Source organism: Lampetra planeri, chromosome 11 (genome assembly GCF_965212315.1).
Source record: "Lampetra planeri chromosome 11, kcLamPlan1.2.h2, whole genome shotgun sequence".
Taxonomy (NCBI): Eukaryota; Metazoa; Chordata; class Hyperoartia; order Petromyzontiformes; family Petromyzontidae; genus Lampetra; species Lampetra planeri.
In genome coordinates this window covers 4,157,988-4,177,037 of record NC_136117.1, presented here as the reverse complement: position 1 = coordinate 4,177,037, position 19,050 = coordinate 4,157,988, and the positions used below count along the sequence as shown (strand labels likewise).

Genomic DNA, 19,050 nt, shown 5'->3' with positions numbered 1-19,050 from the left:
TGAGGGCTTTTGAAAGTCGATAGGCCTTTCGCAGACGTTTCTAAAGCCACCGAATCTGTGGCACGAGTGAGAATAATCATTGGTGCAGAAGTTCACATACTGGCCCAGATTCACGGTTACCTGGGTTCGGTTTCAGGTCGTGGACAACACTGGTGGCAAATGGCATCTGAGCTTTTGGCTGAGTATCCACTAGGGTCAATAAAAAAAAAACACAATGAGATCTTTGTGAGGTGTGTTAACATCATCGTGCAAAAGCCATGGGTGGTTCATCATGTTCTGTGCCAGCTTTAAAAGGTGCTTACTAATGGAACTGGCCAGATATTGTATGAAGACCAATGGGGTATATGGTTTTACGACGACATGCACATTGATACTAATCGATATGCGATATCAATTAAATGTGTCTCCATGCTCACGCAATCATGCGGTGCCTCTCACCTCAAATGGTGATCTTGAACAAGTGGTGGAAATTCCACATTCCCATGGCAGCAGGCAGTCTCCCTATGTGACAACCACTGACTTCTCAGCAGCAAGCGATGCAGCCTCATCCGGAAGTGCTCATTTCGTGAACCCAGAAGGGACATTGATGAGAATCTTATGATAATGAGCCCTGCTGTTTTAATATCCGAGCTGTGTACCCGGTTTTCTCAAGTAACACTGGATGCGTAATGAACACCAACATATCCAATGAGACTTGAAAAACATAAAATCCCAAGCAACAACAACCATGGCAATTCTACTAATTAATTATTTTCCTCAACCAGTGTCTCAAGCGTCCCGCCCACACCTTGTCACTAAGACCCGCTCCTGTGGGATTGTGGGATTTGTAGGAGCCCTTGAATGAGGTCCGATGAGGGAGCATGCAGGCTGGCACATGTGTCAGCATCTCGGCTAACACGTGTTAGTGGCTCAGCTGGTGAGCGTGCACGAGAGAGCGAGTGCTCAGTCAAGCTCACACCGTGAAGGAAGCCAGCGTCGGCATGGGAGGGCACGTGGAGCTACAGAGGAATTATATTGGATCGACTGCAGTGCTGGAGAAATGTTCCTATTTTAGATTGCCATGTTTATGAATCCATATTTTTTTTATTTGTTTTCTTCACCAATTTTACCACGATTGTGTTATCGGTGTCGTGTGACGAGATGAAGAAACCATTCGGAAGCTCGCAGGGTATTATAACATTGCATGTGAGAAGAGTGGATATCACAAAGCTACTCCTGAGATCCCTGTAATAAAACTCTGAGCTGCACATAAAGGGGCAGCATTTTTTTTCAACCCGCCCTGCTAAAAAGAGGAACGTATTTGTTGAATAATTCTCAAGAGCTGAAATTTGGCCAAATTAAATACAGAATTAACGTTATCATGATTGCGTATATGTGCGTTCATCGGTGACCGGCCTGGGACCATCAGCTTACTACGCTTGAGACTCTGGCTTTAACCACAAGCTGCAGCCTGGCTTTGAACCCAGAATCTCAGCAGCACCAGCCCAGTAGCCTGAGCTCTGAGCCAGAGGCAAACCTCAAGACGGAATCTTGAATCAAGTGCTTGGCCACAGCATCGGCCAGGACTGTTTGGGGCAAACTCAATCCAAATTCCATTCGGGGGGGTCGACAAAATGATTGCCACTTTGTGCAAAGTTAACATTAGGTGTCCAATGGAGAAACCTGCCTTGACCATAAGGCTGTGTAATTTCCTCCACTTGCAAATAAATCACCATTGGCGATGAACACTACGATGCTCTTCTGTGCGTGGAGTCACCTCGACCTAACTCCTTTGCATTACCCTGAATTGACAATAATATAATAAAGCTTTGGTTTGTAGCTTAGAGGGATAATGCTCACATGAGAGAACTGAGTCTCGTAACACTAAGAGACAGTGTTTTTAGTTGACTTACGTTTGAACTGACCTCATTTCTAGAATGTATTGTCGGACTTCTGTTGGGTTTACAGTGCAGGCACTGGTGACAGAACACAGAAAAAACCCGCACACACTCGACATTTGGCTTTGCATATGCGTTTGTTTTCATCCTAATGCTGGAGTTTTACCAGACACCAATAAATACATGCAAAGCGAACCACTCATCTGCAAGGGAAATGCAACTCACAGTGTCCCCCTGCTCAAATGAGCTGTGGGGTGGCACTCATCTCTGTGGGCAGCTCTGAGCCAATGGTGGAAATTAAAATGCACAGGCCTTGCGGTTGCGATAATGGTAACAATGCCAATTACTTACGCATCAAAGCCCCGCTGAGTCTCGGGACTCTACTTTATGAAGGTCTTGCAATGGGAGGTTTTCCCAGTTCCACTAATGAGTGTTTTTTGCTTCATATGGGAGGAACATGATGGTGACCAGGAGAACGCTCGCGCATACGAGGGGACGTCGCTCGCGGCTGCTATCTCTCAGTCACCTCACGTTCCCATGCCCACAACAACAGCCGAGCCCTCGCGGTCATCCCATATAACTAACCAGACTCGTGCCTGCTACATCTTCTGAGATCCAATGAAGTGGGGACCATTTAGGGTGATTTCAAAGCAGCGTCGTAATTTGGTCGTGAGTCCTGTTGACATGCCCACGGATATACCCCGGTGGCGTCTCTTCGAGGGTCAATCCGAAAGTTGGCGTGAAGCTCTGCTGAGGAAGGATGCCTTCGTATATAACTTCAAATCATGATTAAGCCTCCCTCAGTCTGCAAGGCTCTTATAGAATTAGGGGCCTGCTTGGGAGATCTGGCCATTCCCGTTGACAAAACGTGCAGAGAAACCTTGCTACGTACGAAGAAATCACAACGACATCTACAGGGGGGAGGTTTGAGATCTACTTGCTGTACTGCACTCTACAGCCACTTTCATTGCGCTTACATTGGGTCAATGGATCACATTCGATAGCCCCGTTCCTGTGCTATTCACGAATTGTCTCTCGCATGCTCTGCTTTGTTGTTGACAATAGGAACGGAGGGAGGGCCCTGTTGCGACGTGCATTGAAGAAGGTGATACATTCATAGATACTAAAGAACGTGTGTAAAGTTGCCGAGAAACAACATTTCAACATGTCTCGGACCAATCTCAATGCACTCGTTAAATATCTAACCACTCTCCTCTGATATATGGCACTCTCGCTTTCACTGTTAAGAAGAGGGTCATTAGACATGAGTGGGGTACATATAAATGGATCACATTGTTTTATAATAGGTGAGTCAAGTGAGATTAACACGTAGACTTTTATGAACAATATTATCCATCTTGATGTGAAGCTTTCGTGGCTGCAGGAATCCATACTCTTTGGTTCTTTCGGTAAAGTCACGTAGGTAGAAAAATAATAATAGATCACGACGTTTCCATCGCCACACAAGCGATCGTCTTCAGGTGGGAGAGAGAAACAGGCTGCTGAAACAAGTCCATTAATATTTTTTCTACCTACGTGACTTTACTGAAATAATATTATCAATAATAAAGGTGTTTTTCGGTGAGACCTCTTTCGGTCTTAAATAGAGTAAAGGTGAAGTCATCGCTGCGAGCCTATCAGGTGCGAAGACCGAAACTTCTTCAGAATTCTGGCTAATTGCCTGATGAAGCTGGTTGTTGTAATCACCAGCAGAACGTCACGGTACTCGAATTGTAAATGTCGTCGGTTTACTCGCCAACACACCGGTGCGCTGAAGTAGTAACTAAATGACACATTTTGTTTACGTGACAAACCTCACAGATTGGCTGTGTCGGGTGGTGGCGGGTTTAACGACAATTTTATATTCATGCGATCTTACCCCAAAACAAACATTACTATGGAAGTCAAGTAAGAGCGTCTCCACGCTCATATAAGCACATCAGACGTGTTCATCCCTATTCTGCAGCCCCAGCGCCATTTGTGAATTGTTTGTTTTCTCCATAGGATGATCACCGTTGACGTCCCACACAAAGCCGTACTGAATTCACCAACTCCCAAAGATAACAATAAACCCTATCCAGGATTTCGACTGACAACCGCGAGTCGTGCAGTCTGGCCAAACGTACATCCGGGCCAGATTTTAATAAGATAACAAAAAGTTGAAAGGAACAACTTTTGACGGCGAAGATGGCAGAGAGTAAATTTCAATTTCATTATCAAACAACACGAGAAAATCCATTCTATTGTTTATCACGAAACTTTTCTTCCAAAGAGATGCATGGCTGTGTGCCACTGTTAACAAAGCATTTCTTCACCTGCCTCTGACCAGACACCCGGACTCGGAGCCAGAAAGAAAAAAAGAATGACAGCGCCAGTTCTGGCTCATCCATTGCCTCCCAGTATTGGCCTCGACAGACCGACTGACTTGACGACAACGTCCCATTGTGGGCAAATGGGGGAACGGTCACGCGACTGACACTCTCAAACTCCCCGGACGCACGAGGCTGCTCTAGCGATGGAGTTGAGTGGCGGGAGACTGCATTTTAACCGCGGTAAAATTACGCCGCACAGCTCGGCGCACGACCGTCACACTCGGGGCACGGGCCGAGAGGAGCACCTTGCTTGGGACTCTCGCTCAGCACCACAGCCCAGTCAACTCCTTTTTTTGGACTGTACAGTCCTGTTCTCCTATCACGCAATTCCCTGAAGAACACCGCGTTATGGAAAAATCGCGTTATAATAAATAATGTGACATAGGGCAAAGCACGGCCGCGGATAACACGAGAGATGCGTTCGCAGGCTGAACAAAGACTGTGGCGCGTGGGTAACATCTAGAAGCATCCAGCAGCATCCCGCGTTGTACGCCGAGGCAGCCGTATGGCCGCTAATTCCTACTCGTGCGACGTAGCACCGTTCACTCAATCGAGTTATATCCAATTCGCGTCCGCGTTATAAAAAAATGCGTTTCCTGACACATCCATCGCGTTGAATCCGATTCGCGTCATGAAAACAACACGTGTGCTAGGAGAACTCACTGTGATTTGAATGCCTCTTACCGCACTTTGCCTTTTTCATGGCGAAGTCCGAGTGTTTGTTCCAGGAAGGAACTGTCAACGCGATTGACAATATGCAGTCACAGCTGCTGTCCCGAGACGTAACTGATCCAGATTCATAGGAATGTGGAATTTCCAACATTGGCTCAGCGCCACCAGTAGAGTTTCACACTACCCATTGCCACCCAACAACTTCTCTCTCTTCAGGTCAACAATTATAATTTAATTGAAAATGTATAATAAGCCTTATCAATTTAATTAAATTTGTATTTTGTAGCTCCCATATATTTGTATGAAAAAATGCGTGAGAGCTGGTTTGAAATACACTATGTAACACAATTTTTGTTCCTGGGTAGTAAGTGTTATTTCGTAATTGCTTATGCCTAAAAAGTATAGACAATGGGTATTATTCCCCACAAACTTTGCTTTTGTGACCAGCACAGTGATATTTAGAAATGTACCTATTTTCAATGAGAAAACAGGCTAATTTGTATCTTTTTGTTTACGTAAAGTCAGAAAAAACAACATATGAATAAAAATTAGCATGTATGTATACTAAAGTAATACAAAAATTACTACAAAAGATTTAGAAGTGAGTAGTTTTTCGAGATTTACAATTATACTGTAAATCACTTTCACGAATCAGCCCCCAAACGTAATCTCACATCAAGTTCTCGTTATTTTGTCCTTGGTAGCGGCGTTCAAAGTCCAGTATATCCTGGTGGAAGCGCTCACCTTGTTACTCCGAGTATGCTCCCATGTTCTCCTTGAATTTATCAAGATGAGCATCAAGGATATGGACTTTGAGGGACATCCTACAGCCCATTGTGCCGTAGTTGTTCACCAGAGTCTCAACCAGCTCCACATAGTTTTCGACCTTGTGATTGCCCAGGAAGCCACGAACCACTGCGACAAAGCTGTTCCAAGCCGCATCCTCCTTAATAGTGAGCTCCTTGGGTAATTCATTGCACTCCAGGATCTTCTTTATCTGTGGTCCGACGAAGACACCGGCTTTGACCTTTGCTTCAGACAGCTTAGGGAAAAAGTCTTGAAGGTACTTGAAGGCTGCCGACTCTTTATCTATAGCTCTGACAAATTGTTTCATAAGGCCCAATTTGATGTGCAGTGGTGGCATCAGCACCTTCCGGGGGTCCACCAGTGGCTCCCACTTGACGTTGTTCCTCCCCACAGAGAACTCGGTCCGCTGTGGCCAGTCTCGCATGTGGTAGTGTGCCTTGGTGTCCCTGCTGTCCCAAAGGTAAAGATAGCAGTGAAACTTGCTAAAACCGCCTTGGAAACCCATCAGGAATGCCACCATTTTGAAGTCTCCGATGACCTTCCAGCTGTACTCATCATACTTCAAGGCATCCAGCAAGGTCTTGATGCTGTTGTAATCATCTTTGAGGTACACCGAGCGAGCCACGGGAAGAGACGGGTACTTGTTACCATTATGGAGCAGCTCGGCTTTGAGGCTCCTGGATGAGTTGTCAATGAAGAGGCGCCACTCATTCTGATTAAAAGAGATTGCCTCGAACAGACTGGTCACATTGTGTCAGAAGCAGAGCCGATCTTGATGGGTGAAGAAACTGCAAAAAGGTTGGTGACGCTTCCTCTGATCTGCGACTTGCACACCTTCATCCAACAAATTCCACTGCTTGAGCCTTGACGTCAAAAGATCGGAATTGGACTTGATGAGACCAAGATCTCTGATCAAGTCGTTGAGGTGTTTTTAGTTGGGGTAGTATGGGTTTCCCTCCTCAGCTCCACCTCTGAAATTATCTTCTGGATCTACAACGTCTTCCTCGCTCTCTGACTTGCTGCAATCTTTTAAAGACGGCTGCTCTCTCTCCGGGGGAGTGGGTACGGGGAGCTTATGGCAGTGTGGCACCGGGGCGATGGATGAAGGAAGGTCCGGATACGTGATAGCAGGTGCATTCTTGCCAGTCCGACGTTTGGAAGGGTCCACCATACAGAAGTAGCAGTTGCTTGTATGGTCAGTGGGTTCCCGCCAAATTCTTTGGATAGCAAACTTCACGGCTCTCTTTTCCCCTCTGTACCATCCTACAAAAATGCATTTATTTCACCCATGACTAATGTTTCATCTTACCTATGAAAGTAATTTTTTGTCTGTCTGTCTGTCTGTCTCTCTGTCCTTCTGTGTACGCAACTTGCGACGGATTTAACTCACAAATTGTGGGGTTTACGTTTAAAAAAAAGTATCCTGATACCACGCGATAAGCCCTGTGGTGAGCCAGCGCTATTCGTATTTCACATCCGTCAACTTTAAAGTAGTTAAATTAACAATTTAGTCCTAATAATTATTATATTACTACGCTAAGAGCCCGCCAAAGCACGCATTTGCGCATGCGCGAAACATTGACCTGTGGTTGCAATGCACACACGCGATCAGTGGGGGGAGGGGGGAATTCTCATTCGCATTAAAAATGCAGAAAAAATACGTAACGCTGAGGTAAATTCTTCAAAGTGTGATGTCCTCTTCTCCCCCCCCCACACCAATGTGTGCAGGAACTACTATAGAGTCGGTAGATGCTACTACTATAGTCCTAGGTACTAATGTAGAGCGGGCGGTGGGATGGTGGGGGGTGTAGCAGCCCAGCCCCAGCCTGCCAAGGTGCCACCTCGGCCGCCTGGGCAATCTAGGCGAGGCCGGGGGCTCTGCACGGGGCTAGGCCTCACCACGGTACTCTGTTAAGTTAGTAGTTATCTGCTATAGAGTCGATAGAAACTATTATGGAGTCGCTATATACGACTATAGAGTAGATAGATACTATGGTAGAGTCGGGAGATACTACTGCAGAGTCGGTAGATGCTACTGTAGAGCCAGAAGACACTGCTATAGAATCTGCAGATACTACTATAGTCAGTAGACACTGCTATAGAGTTAGTAGTTACTACTATAGTCAGTGGATACTGCTATAGAGTTAATAGATACGACTATAGATTCAGTAGATACTACTATAGATGCAGTAGATACTACTGTAGAGTCAGTAGTTACTACGATAGTAGGTAGTTACTACTATAGAGTCGGTATATAATACTACAGTCTGTCGATACCACTATAGTCAGTATATACTGCTGCAAAGTCAGTAGATACTACTATAGAGACAGTAGATACTGCAATAGAGTCTGCAGATACTACTATAGAGTCAGCAGATACTACTATAGAGTTAGTAGTCACTACTATCGTCAGTGGATAATACTATAGAGTCAATAGAGACGACTATAGATTCAGGAGATACTACTATAGTCATTAGATACTACTGTAGAGTCAGTATTTCTACTATAGATTTGGTTGATACTACTATAGAGTTTGGCAGATACTACTATTGAGTCAGAAGATACGACTACAGTCAGCAGAAACCACTATGGTCAGTAAATGCTGCTACATTCAGGAGATAGTACTATTGAGTCAGTAGATACTAATTTTTAGTTAATAGATTCTACTACTGTCAGTAGATACTACTACGGTTAGTAAATACTACTACAGTCAGTAGACACTACTATAACGTCAGTAGATACTACTGAAGAGTTAGTAGTTACTACTATAGTCAGTGGATACTACTATCATCAGTAGTTACCACTATAGAGCCGGTAGATACTACTATAGAGTCAGTAGATACTACTACAGAGTCAGTAGATACTACTGTAGAGCCAGATTCTACTGTAGAATCAGACGCTACTATAGAGTCACGAGATACTACTCACTCTGTTGTATGTAGGGTGTGTAGGTACATTTGCCTACGTGGGGGTAAACATTTTCAGAAATCTTTTAGATCAACTATTTACCCCCCGCTTTTTATTACTTTTTGGACCTCTGCAAGCCTCTTATAATTTTGTTGATGGACAAATGGACAGACAAACGACATGCCAGGCTTTCACAATAGCTTAGTATTTGTGTATGTATATGTTATGTTTTTAAGACAAATTTTGAAATATATTTTTCCCCCGGTTACTTACCGCTGGTATATGATATATTTTTTCAATAACATTGAAAATTGTAAAATATTTTATAGTGAAAAAACGTTTACAATTACATTTTTAAATCACATTTTATAACATAAAATTCCGAGCAACAATTGTCCATCTTACCTTCCAGATTTTTTTAGCATTGCTCGCAGGTGAAATGAAGTGCCCAGGGTTTGTCTTGATCCCCGACAGGCATGCCGAAATATGCCTTGTAGGCCTCACACATCTTAGTAGATGCTTCTACAGAGTACTTTTTTCGCTCTTGTCTTGATGATTTGGCCACAGACATAGCAAAATGCATCTACCGGATGCTTGCAGCCTCTTGATTCCATCTCAGAAAAATGCAGATATATATCCACTTAGGCAGCTGGAACTAAACTGAACTGGTGGGCTTAAGGCCCCTGTATTTATATTACTATTTATATGACTGGAAAGTTCTAGAATGTTACTCCAAGTTTACTCAGCACTTAATCTATCTGGAATGTTCTGTAAAATAGGTACATTTCTAAATATCCTTTTCACAAAAGCAAAGTTTGTGGTGAATAACAGCCATTTTCTGTACTTTTGAGGCATAAGCAATTAGGAAATAACACTTACTACCCAGAAAAAAGAAATAAAGAAATAATTGTTACACAGTGATATTATTTTAATTAATCTTAACAGCTGTGTCAGTGTTAATAAAACAATGAACCTTAATTGTTATTTTTAACTGGTTTAGAAACATCAAATTCTAATGACATATTATAGATCATCATCAGACAAAAAAAATGTCCATCAGTTTTGCAAGAGGCACAAGAGTACTATAAAGTGGATGTTTACAAAACCTGTGGGCAACGTCGTCATTTGCCAGGCAGAGGACATTGTGTGACTTTTTGTGGCCCGACTTTTTCCTGCATGCCTCGGTGCACACCCACCAGTAACGTGGTGCTTTTGAGATGGGGTTGGTGGATCATTGTGAGATCACTGTCTCGTGAATCCCCCTCCCACCACTACCACCCCCCCCCCCCCAATAACTCCCACCCCCCATCATGCTCGGCTGAGAGGTGGCCAGGAGGTGACAATACACAGAGAGGCTCCGTGAGCACATGGTGTATCTGTGGAATGGTGAATGCCAAGCCCTCGTATGCGGGGGGTTTCTCTAAGGAATCGCTTGCTTTCTTTTACTTGCAAAACTGTTCATCATCAAATTGGCCAAACATCTCAATGTAGGGCCCTCCTGCAAAAAATAAAAGCTTTGAAACTCTATCGTTTTTTTTTCCTTCATCAATATAAAACGAGATTCATCTGGCATTAACAGGTCTAGAGTTAAATGACTGAAATGTACGTCATATAACTCATGTGATTGTAAAAGCACATCTCGACATATTCGGTTGCAAATTAAAATGTTTAACACCTCAATAAGTGCAAATGCAACTTTTTTCCGCAAACACTGCAAATCATTTTACTTATCTCCATTTATAGAGCGGAGAATGCTTTTTAATGTTCAATTTAAAAAGGTCACACGTTAAAAATGTTTTTACCATGATTTCATGCGGGCACAATTTCGTGATTTGGCATTTTCAAGCTCCTACATTTACAAGATGAAGTCTATTTGTTTAATCGAGTGTTTTGCAATGTAAAAATAAAAATAAATACCTTCCGTTCCGTTTTATGCGACTCATGGTCTGCACGGAGCCGAACACCATTTTTTAAAGTTCGATCATCAGCCCTGATGGTGACGATGTGGCCAAGCAGTAGAGCGCTTGCAGTTGAAGCTCAGAAGCCACCCTAATTATCACTAGGGGGTGCATTACATTTTAAAAAATCCTGGACCGTTGACTTCACGGTGGACATTAAAGATCCTGTGACGTTATTTGAAAGGAGTAGGCCAAGCGTGGCAGCATTACGCTTAAAATTTTACCAAAAAAAATACAATTATCTGCAAATGATTTAATGTGGTAAGGCTACATAGCAACATACAGCAACGAATACCATATATACTAAATTATCATTAAAAAAACATTATTATTTTTAGTCACGGTATTAACCTCACCTTACTCTGCAGGAAACGAGCGCGACAAATCGTTACTATAAGCTTGAGCAACGGCAGCAGTGGCCGTGACCGTGCGAGCGTTCCTCACCATGAACAGAATGATGGGCAGCGGCTTGGTGGGCAGGCCCAGATCGCCGCGCGGGTACTCCTCACCGTAGTCGTTGCCGGCCGACAGCTCCTCGAACACGGCCACGAGATCGCGGAGCGACTCGGTGACGATGGAGCGCAGCAGGTTGGACATGAGCGTCGCGACGCTGCCAAAGAGGTGGTCCATCCTCCTTGTCCTCAGCACCTGCGACGGCAAGACCGGCGGGGTCACCTCACCCGCATCGCGCTCGAGAAGGGTTTTGGACCCACGCGTCATTCGCCACGACGTCTGACGTTTCGCTCCGTGTTCCCCGGGAGCTTCGTCGGTAACGCCCGTCTGGAAGCAAGTTCGGTTCCCCGAGGAAGGAGAACGTTGGACATCACGTGGTGCAAGCCGCGCATTGCATCGGGGAGCCGTACGGCACGACGTCGAAACCTATGCAGCAGCAGCATCACTGCTGGACACTCGCCAGAAAGGACAGACTAAAAATACAAAACTGGCGACGAATAAAATAAAGTAGACACAACTCCTGTGCCCCCTAATTAAACAGTGCTGGCAGAGGCATTCAGATACATTTTAGACAGCCTTCAGAGATTACATCCCCCGACCTACCCCCCTTACCAAATAGCAAGTTACTAGGTCGAATACATCTTATGTGGGCTATGACACTGGAACAGGGCCTGCTTTGCAAATGGTGTCACAAGGGTTTTGGTGTCCTCATTACAGAAGGAATTGGTAAATCACCGGGGACATTATGCAGCAGAGAACTATAGATCTCCACGGACTGTGTTTGTATACGTGTATAGTTACGAGTGTATCTGGACAGAACGACCTGCAGCAGAGCACTCAACGCGCATGTAGAAGGTTTCGGAGTTACAAATCATGACCTAGATTCCAACGTAGCCCATCACCAACAAGGGTCAATAAAATAATCTCGTCTCTGCCACCTCCTGAACATTACAAGTAGGGTAAGAGTTCTAAGCCTTTCATGGCTGGATTCCATACAGAGCCCAAGGTTTTACAGCTGATGGGGCCATAATGTCAGTTGATAAAATCAATAACCAGGTGGGATGCCAAATTTCTTGCAGCTCTCGCATCGCGCGCGCGACCTACAATTATATGCGGCCAGGTAGCGCGAAGGCCAAATGCTCCAATTGACGAAAACAAGGTTGAAAATTCACTTAGCCCAGCCTACCCTCCCGTCTACATTAATAAAACGAGAGCCACTTTTGTGGGAAGTCAACAGTGGTCGTCCGACGAAGAAGAGACTTGGCCCCCGTGAAAAGGAAGATGAAATTTCCACCAGTGGCTCAGGGTCGCTAATGGAGATGAGTGCTGGCATCATTGCTCATGTGAGCAGGAGGACACTTTGACCCTTTGAGATGTCCTTGTAGCTTGTGCTGCAGACTCGTTCCGTGTGCCCTCAGCACTTCTATACTAATTGTCTTGCTGTGGATTTCACACCTGATGATGATTGCTTGTGTTGCAGTCGAAACGTCGTGAGAATTTTATTGTTTTATATTTATTATTATTTTATTATTTCCCTTCTACGTGACTTTACCGAAAGAACCAAGAATATGAATCCCTGCAGTCACGAAAGCTTTAAATCAAAATTTCACTTCTATACTATTACACATCATCATCATGACCACTGCTTGACGAAGCCAGCAACCCCAACTAATCGGGACTTTTCCTATTTGTGCCAAAATGTGCCAAGCATGCTTACCTCTCGGAGTGTCATGCAAACAGTCTACCGGTTTGAATAAACAAACACATATATAGCAATAATAATAATAAAACCCCACATGCATATTCATTAGCCCAGATAAATGATTTATTGTTCACAAAACAGATGGTAAAAAAAAAACCGATAGCAAATCCCGTCAGCTCCCACTGGCCACCGTGGGGGCTAAATTAAAACGGATGATAAGATATGTTTGTACATATTTCTCCATGCCGTAACCTTTGGCTATGGCATGACAAGCTATTTATCTTAGAAAATAATAATGGAAATAATGATTTTTCTTTAAGTGCAGTGCCGCCTGCGTTTATAGTCTGTGTAGATACCTGAGAGCATCGACGCAAGCCCACATCACCTGACTCAAATAAAGCCCCGCTTTTATACGTATTTTTATATTCATACAAAAATATATTGGTGCGTGCACAGCGCAATATCTACAAATCAAAACCGTAATTAGTTTCTGATGAAAGAAGCCTCACCGGGTCTTCAAATTATTTTTCAGGATGGTTCTGTATGGCTCTTTGGGTCGATGAATGTTTTTTGCATGCCCAAGGCAGCTGGCGTGCCAGGAGAAGGCTCATATATATATGAACGAAGAATTGCGTACCGACAAGTCAGCAAACCTCCTCGTGTTACTGTCTCCTATAGCCACGTTGCTGCCTCTGCAGGTGAGTGTATCACACACAATCACAGGTGAGTGTATCACACAATCGCTCGCTGCGTGAGCCACAAACACCACCTTCGAGTGGCAGCAACATGGACATTCACCTCATACATTGTAGGTTGCCCTCCCATTTGTATTCATGCTTCTGTCTACAAACCTGTCAACCCATACGGATCACCCCGTATTCTTGTACAGGGAAATTGAGTTCAGGTCAATACGGCATACAGCCGTTTCGATACGGGCAATTTGTAGTTTTTGTCTGTGTGTTTGTGTTTCTTCCTTTGTGATTGGACTTTGTAGGATGAACGTTGAGATGTATAAGGGTCTGAATTGGTCTGTAATAAGGTAGGCACTGATAACTGGTGAACAGGTATGTGTCTATTTCATCAGTACATCTGTCTCTCTACATATCCACGTGTCTGTCCATAGCGAGCAAGACCATGTGACTAGACACTCCCTTCATGTCACACACATGACCGACTCAAACGTACTCGGCTGTTGGGTGTCCAGAGCCAGTGAAAATTGTACATTCCTGTGGTATGGACCAGCTACTCCGTAAGACAACGACTGATGATTTCCCACAAAGGGGGTACTCATTTTTCCGACCGCAGAGACATTGTAATTATGAAGGGTGCAATCAACCGCACGATTGGGGATTCAAATTCATGATCTTACCAATTGTGAGACGAAAGCTATTGCACACTCAGCCATATGTATGCGAAGTGAACATGCTATAGATACACAGTAGTGATACACAACCTAGATCCTTGTCGTCAAATCCCTGCTGGGTCTAATCCGCCATGAGGGTTGTATCGCCATGAGGGTTGTATCGCCATGAGGGTTGTATCGCCATGAGGGTTGTATCGCCATGAGGGTTGTATCGCCATGAGGGTTGTATCGCCATGAGGGTTGTATCGCCATGAGGGTTGTATTGCCATGAGGGTTGTATCGCCATGAGGGTTGTATCACCATTAGGGTTGTATTGCCATGAGGGTTGTATCGCCATGAGGGTTGTATCACCATGAGGGTTGTATCGCCATGAGGGTTGTATCGCCATGAGGGTTGTATCACCATGAGGGTTGTATCGCCGTGCTTTAACACGCTGGTCAAGGGGAGCTCTAGGACTGCCTCAGATACCACTCGCCACTGATGTTAACCGTGGTCAGGGATTGAACTCGGGCTGCCACCACACTTCCGTAGATATATAGTGAAACCTCGAAGTATGTATGTTGAACTTCTTTCTCACTGTACAAGGCCAACCGTGCGAATCGGAGGTGTGGTGAAGAACAACTAAACACAATCTGGATGATTTAAAAGTGCATGGCTCCAGTGGCTTCCTAATATTGGAAGAGCATTCCAGACGGCCGCAGAAGCGCATCTGAAAGCACGCGATGTGGTAACCATCTTTGTTCGATGGTCAGCCAAAAGCCGCTGCTGCGAGGATGACCGCAGTTCGCGTGATGATGGTTGATGCTCCTTGACGCGATCAGCAAGGTATTGTGGTTCATAATAACGAGTAAGCTATGAATATTGGCTGATGCAAACCCCAGTAATTGGATCTCTTAATTGTTTGGCAATATCAAATACCATTTATAATGTACAAATCAATACTGCCAGTTATCACAAGTTATTTGTTTACATTTTCTTAAATTTTTGCAATATTTGTGAATTCCCCATGCTACTGATGGAACTACAATCAGCCTTCACTTCACTGTAATTGCAACAACTTGCAACAACAGAAATACGCTTCTCTCCAATACACACATTGCAATTTAAATACCTTTTTTAGATTCGCCTTGCTTGTAAAGTTTCTTATCTGTAATTCTAAGACATTAGGCAGTTTTGAGAAATGTGTGTTTTATTTAAACGGTTATTTGAATAACACAAACGCCCGTGAATACGAACTCAATTTCATTCCCCTCGGCAAGCAATGTAATGAGGTGTCGTTAAATGTACTACCCTTCGTGTATGCGTACCCGTTCATACGCGCATAGGTGTTGTGTGCGTGTGTGCGCGCGTGTGGCAGGGAGTGGTGGTGCAGTGCGGAGCGGGAGTGCAGCGGTTAGCACACTGCGCTGCGAAACCGGCAACCCGAGTTCGATTCCCGCTCATGGCCGACACCAGTGACAATTAATTATCTGAAACGGTCCTGGGCCTCCCCTAGGTCGGCTCGGCCTCAAATGGGTAGCTGGTGCGGTGTACACATCGCCACTGGGGAGACGAAGACGGCCGGGCGTGGTGATGGCCATGGGGCAATAATCATCTCCATAGATAGCAATGAGTCCGTGGTTTCAATTCCACATTGCTATGGCAGCAGCCAGCAGCCCGAGTGGCCATAGTAGGCCTGCTGCTTTGTTTCCACAAAAGTGGCATTTACTTGATTGATAAAGTGCTGAGTTGAAGCCTGACCCATGGCACCCAATTAGATATCATGTACAAATATATGCTTAAAAGAGCATATACATTTCCACAAGTCCATATATATTTACAAATTCATTAAACTGCCACTATTTTTTAACACACATCATTACACAAAACGCATATACAATCCGTGCAACTCATTACCAGCTTGTTTTATTTGCGCATTCGCTTTCCTCAAACGTTAATGGCTCCATCTCGACTCGATTCTAAAAACCAGCCAAGCAGACGTGTCAGTGATTTTCATTTCCGCACTGCCCGACGCAACTTGCTGCCCGCTGCAAAGTGGCCGAAACGTTTACCAGACTCCTCACGGCAATTAAACGAAGTACAAACAACAAAACTACTCTTCCCCACTGAGCGAACAGTTCCACAAGGCAAGGCATGGCTTCTCACCCAAGCTGTATGGGGCCACAAAACCACCATTTGACGTAAAGCAAAATACAAAACTAGACAGCACGGTTCTTGCCGAGCACCGCCGCGGTAGAATTCTCTCGGCGAGAGACGTAATGGAGATGGGGGGGAGAGCCCAAGGTGACTCGGCCACCGTGGCTATCGCGCGGTTGTGGAATATCACCACCGGTGGAATGTCTATAACGCGAGCCGAGCGGGCAGAGATCGAAATGTTTCCACGCAGAGCCCTCGCCACAGCACGCTGAGAGAGCCAACACTCGGATGGACGAGGAGCGACGCACAGGCGGCGGGGAGTCTTCACAAGTCAAAGCTGGGACGCGTGTGAACCCCAATTAAATGAGAAAACAAAAGTTGAAAGTCGCGTTGACTCTTGGGCGCGCCCCTATAGCGCCCTCTATTGACACCACAGCCACGCAAGGGGCTCTTTAACGTTCAGTGACATCAATAACGAGAGCGTAATACGGCTCATTTGGTGTTAGTGCCATCGTTGTAGCGCAAGGCTTAGACAAAAGTGCGATGTCTCACAGACGAGTACAGTCTGCCATTAGGCGGCGATGCTTTTTTTGCGGTTTCACCCGGGATATATTTGGAAAATGTGGACCATGACACCAGCATACGTGGCCTACTCTTACTCGAATAACGTCACGGGATCTTTAACATTCACTGATACACCCGCGGTGTTAACCGGGGTGGCAGCTGGGCTTTAACTGCCCCCACCCCCCCCAAATTCTCCGACGTGCACCGGCTACGTTACGATGCACGGTAGGAGAACGCTTCAAGTGAGTCAAGGAAGCCCAGTGCGCAGACGACAATTGGAACCTTGGAACTCCCTTTTTGAAGCTGCTATTGTTTTGAGAATATAATGAGCAGCACCCACTTGTTAGCTTTCGTTGAGCCTTGCTGTACTCCGTCGAGGCTTTTGCATGGCCATGCTGTCTGTGCATTGTATGTGCTGCTGGATTTTTGAGTGTAATTTGAACTTGTGATGACCTAAGATGCAAATAAACATCTGGCTTTTGAATGTAGGTAGGTACACGTGGAAGACGCTCAGAATATCGTCGTAGTTTGGGTAAGCCACTTGAATGTTCATAAAAATGACGGCAGAAAATAGTTGGGCTAATTGCTACATTAAAATGCAACACACAGGAAAACACTGCAAAACAAAAGCAATAACTATATAAGTATAAACTGTAGTAGCTAATATATCACGGTGATTTGTTTTAGAAAACACGTTTATTTTACGTGACATTTAGTTATTAAATGCTAAATTACAAGATGTGTATGAATCCATTCTACGTGCTAAAATATTCCATCTAATGAAAAGATAAAAAATGCAATGGTCACATCAATAATTGCCGATAAATTATTCAATCAGCAAAGTGAAACCTGAAGGAGACGGTGGGGAGGATAATTGCACCGAGAATGCAATTCGATTCCACGTGGCCGTGGCATCGTATGTAAAGTACTCACGCTTGAATTTCGTCTCCGCTTTAGGGGATGCGGCTGCGAAAAAACTCCTGATTGAAGTCTCCAATCTCATCGGTTCTCCTGTGGCCTGAGTAACTGATAACCGTGCTTTAAAAAAACGTGCACGCCATGGATGCATACAAATAAGCACGTCGCTTCCGCTGAAGGCGCCCTCTTTGCCGCCAACAAAAACAAACCTGGTGGGGTTTTTTTGTTCTAAAGGCAAAAGGTTGCAGATACTTCAAATGCTTGGCTCGCGACACCGCGGGTAAAGGGGCGTCCCTCCGCTCGAGAAGGAGATTGAGACAGAGTCCCTCTGGGGGCTGCATCGCACTTCTCTTCCACGCTGGCCAAACATTATGATAGAGGAAAGAATAGCCACACTTTACCCCACCACACGCAACCAGACCATCGACTGTGGTGCACCCATTTATAACTGCCGGGAGGGGTTTAAGCAAGTGTGCACCATTGTTTCAACCTGCTGTGCGAGGGGGCGGGGGGGGTGAATCGGTTGACCTCTGATTTGCAAGTCAAATAAAAGATTGTTGTTTTTTTTCACGGCAAAAAATGCACAGCGCGTTGTCTGCAAGCCAGTGTCTCCTTAGCTCAAATGAGTTTGGAGCAGTGCTTATCGGCTTTCAGCCAGGGGTTCCAATTTCATATTCACGTGGTAGAGGTTATTCGCTCCCGAGAACAACCAACGGTGGCTTCCCACAAGGTGGTACTTTTTTATCGATCCTGGAGGGATGATGTGAGTGGACCCTTCGGGGGGGGAGCGAGATCTGGACTCACAATCATCTGATTGTTAAGCCGAGTGCTCTTGGCAAAGCGCCAGATAACCCCTAAATACAGAACGCTCACAATGCCCGCGTGTATCCAAAACACACACAAAAAAGAAGGCGGGCATCAGTTTTCCGTTTTAATTAAAACGAGGCTTAATTGAGAATTCACATCCGTGATATCACATTTGGTCCGTCACGTTGTCTTCGGTGAGCGTGCAGAACTGATCTTGTAATAATGTCAGCGAATACTCCGCGCGATGTACACGCGCCGGGTACGCGCGCCGTCCTCCTTCCAGCCCCATGCCGGCAGGAGAGGCATCGCGTGCGGCAAATTGACGTTAAACGTCGCTCACCCTCACTCTGGTGAGGAGACTCTGGCGTCTCGACTGTGGTGCCGTAAGTGAGGACGCATCACGTGGCTCACGTGATGTGCTGCCCCTGCCGCTGCAATGGGCAGCATGGGGGCAGGCAGCCCTCAGACGCAAACCTCCAAGCGCTGCCATTCACAAGTCGGGGAAAGAGACCGT

The 19,050-nt window shown here is 45.2% G+C and overlaps 1 protein-coding gene across 1 annotated transcript in view; it reads right to left on the bottom strand.

Moving 5' to 3' along the window:
• The window catches only part of LOC144721221 (dynein axonemal heavy chain 3-like), an 814,808-nt gene that overhangs the window by 516,222 nt on the left and 279,536 nt on the right, over positions 1 to 19,050 (bottom strand). The window contains exon 13 of the mRNA XM_078598660.1: positions 11,038 to 11,241. Coding sequence (XP_078454786.1) covers positions 11,038 to 11,241 — 204 coding nt within the window. The remainder of the gene's footprint in view (positions 1 to 11,037; positions 11,242 to 19,050) is intronic.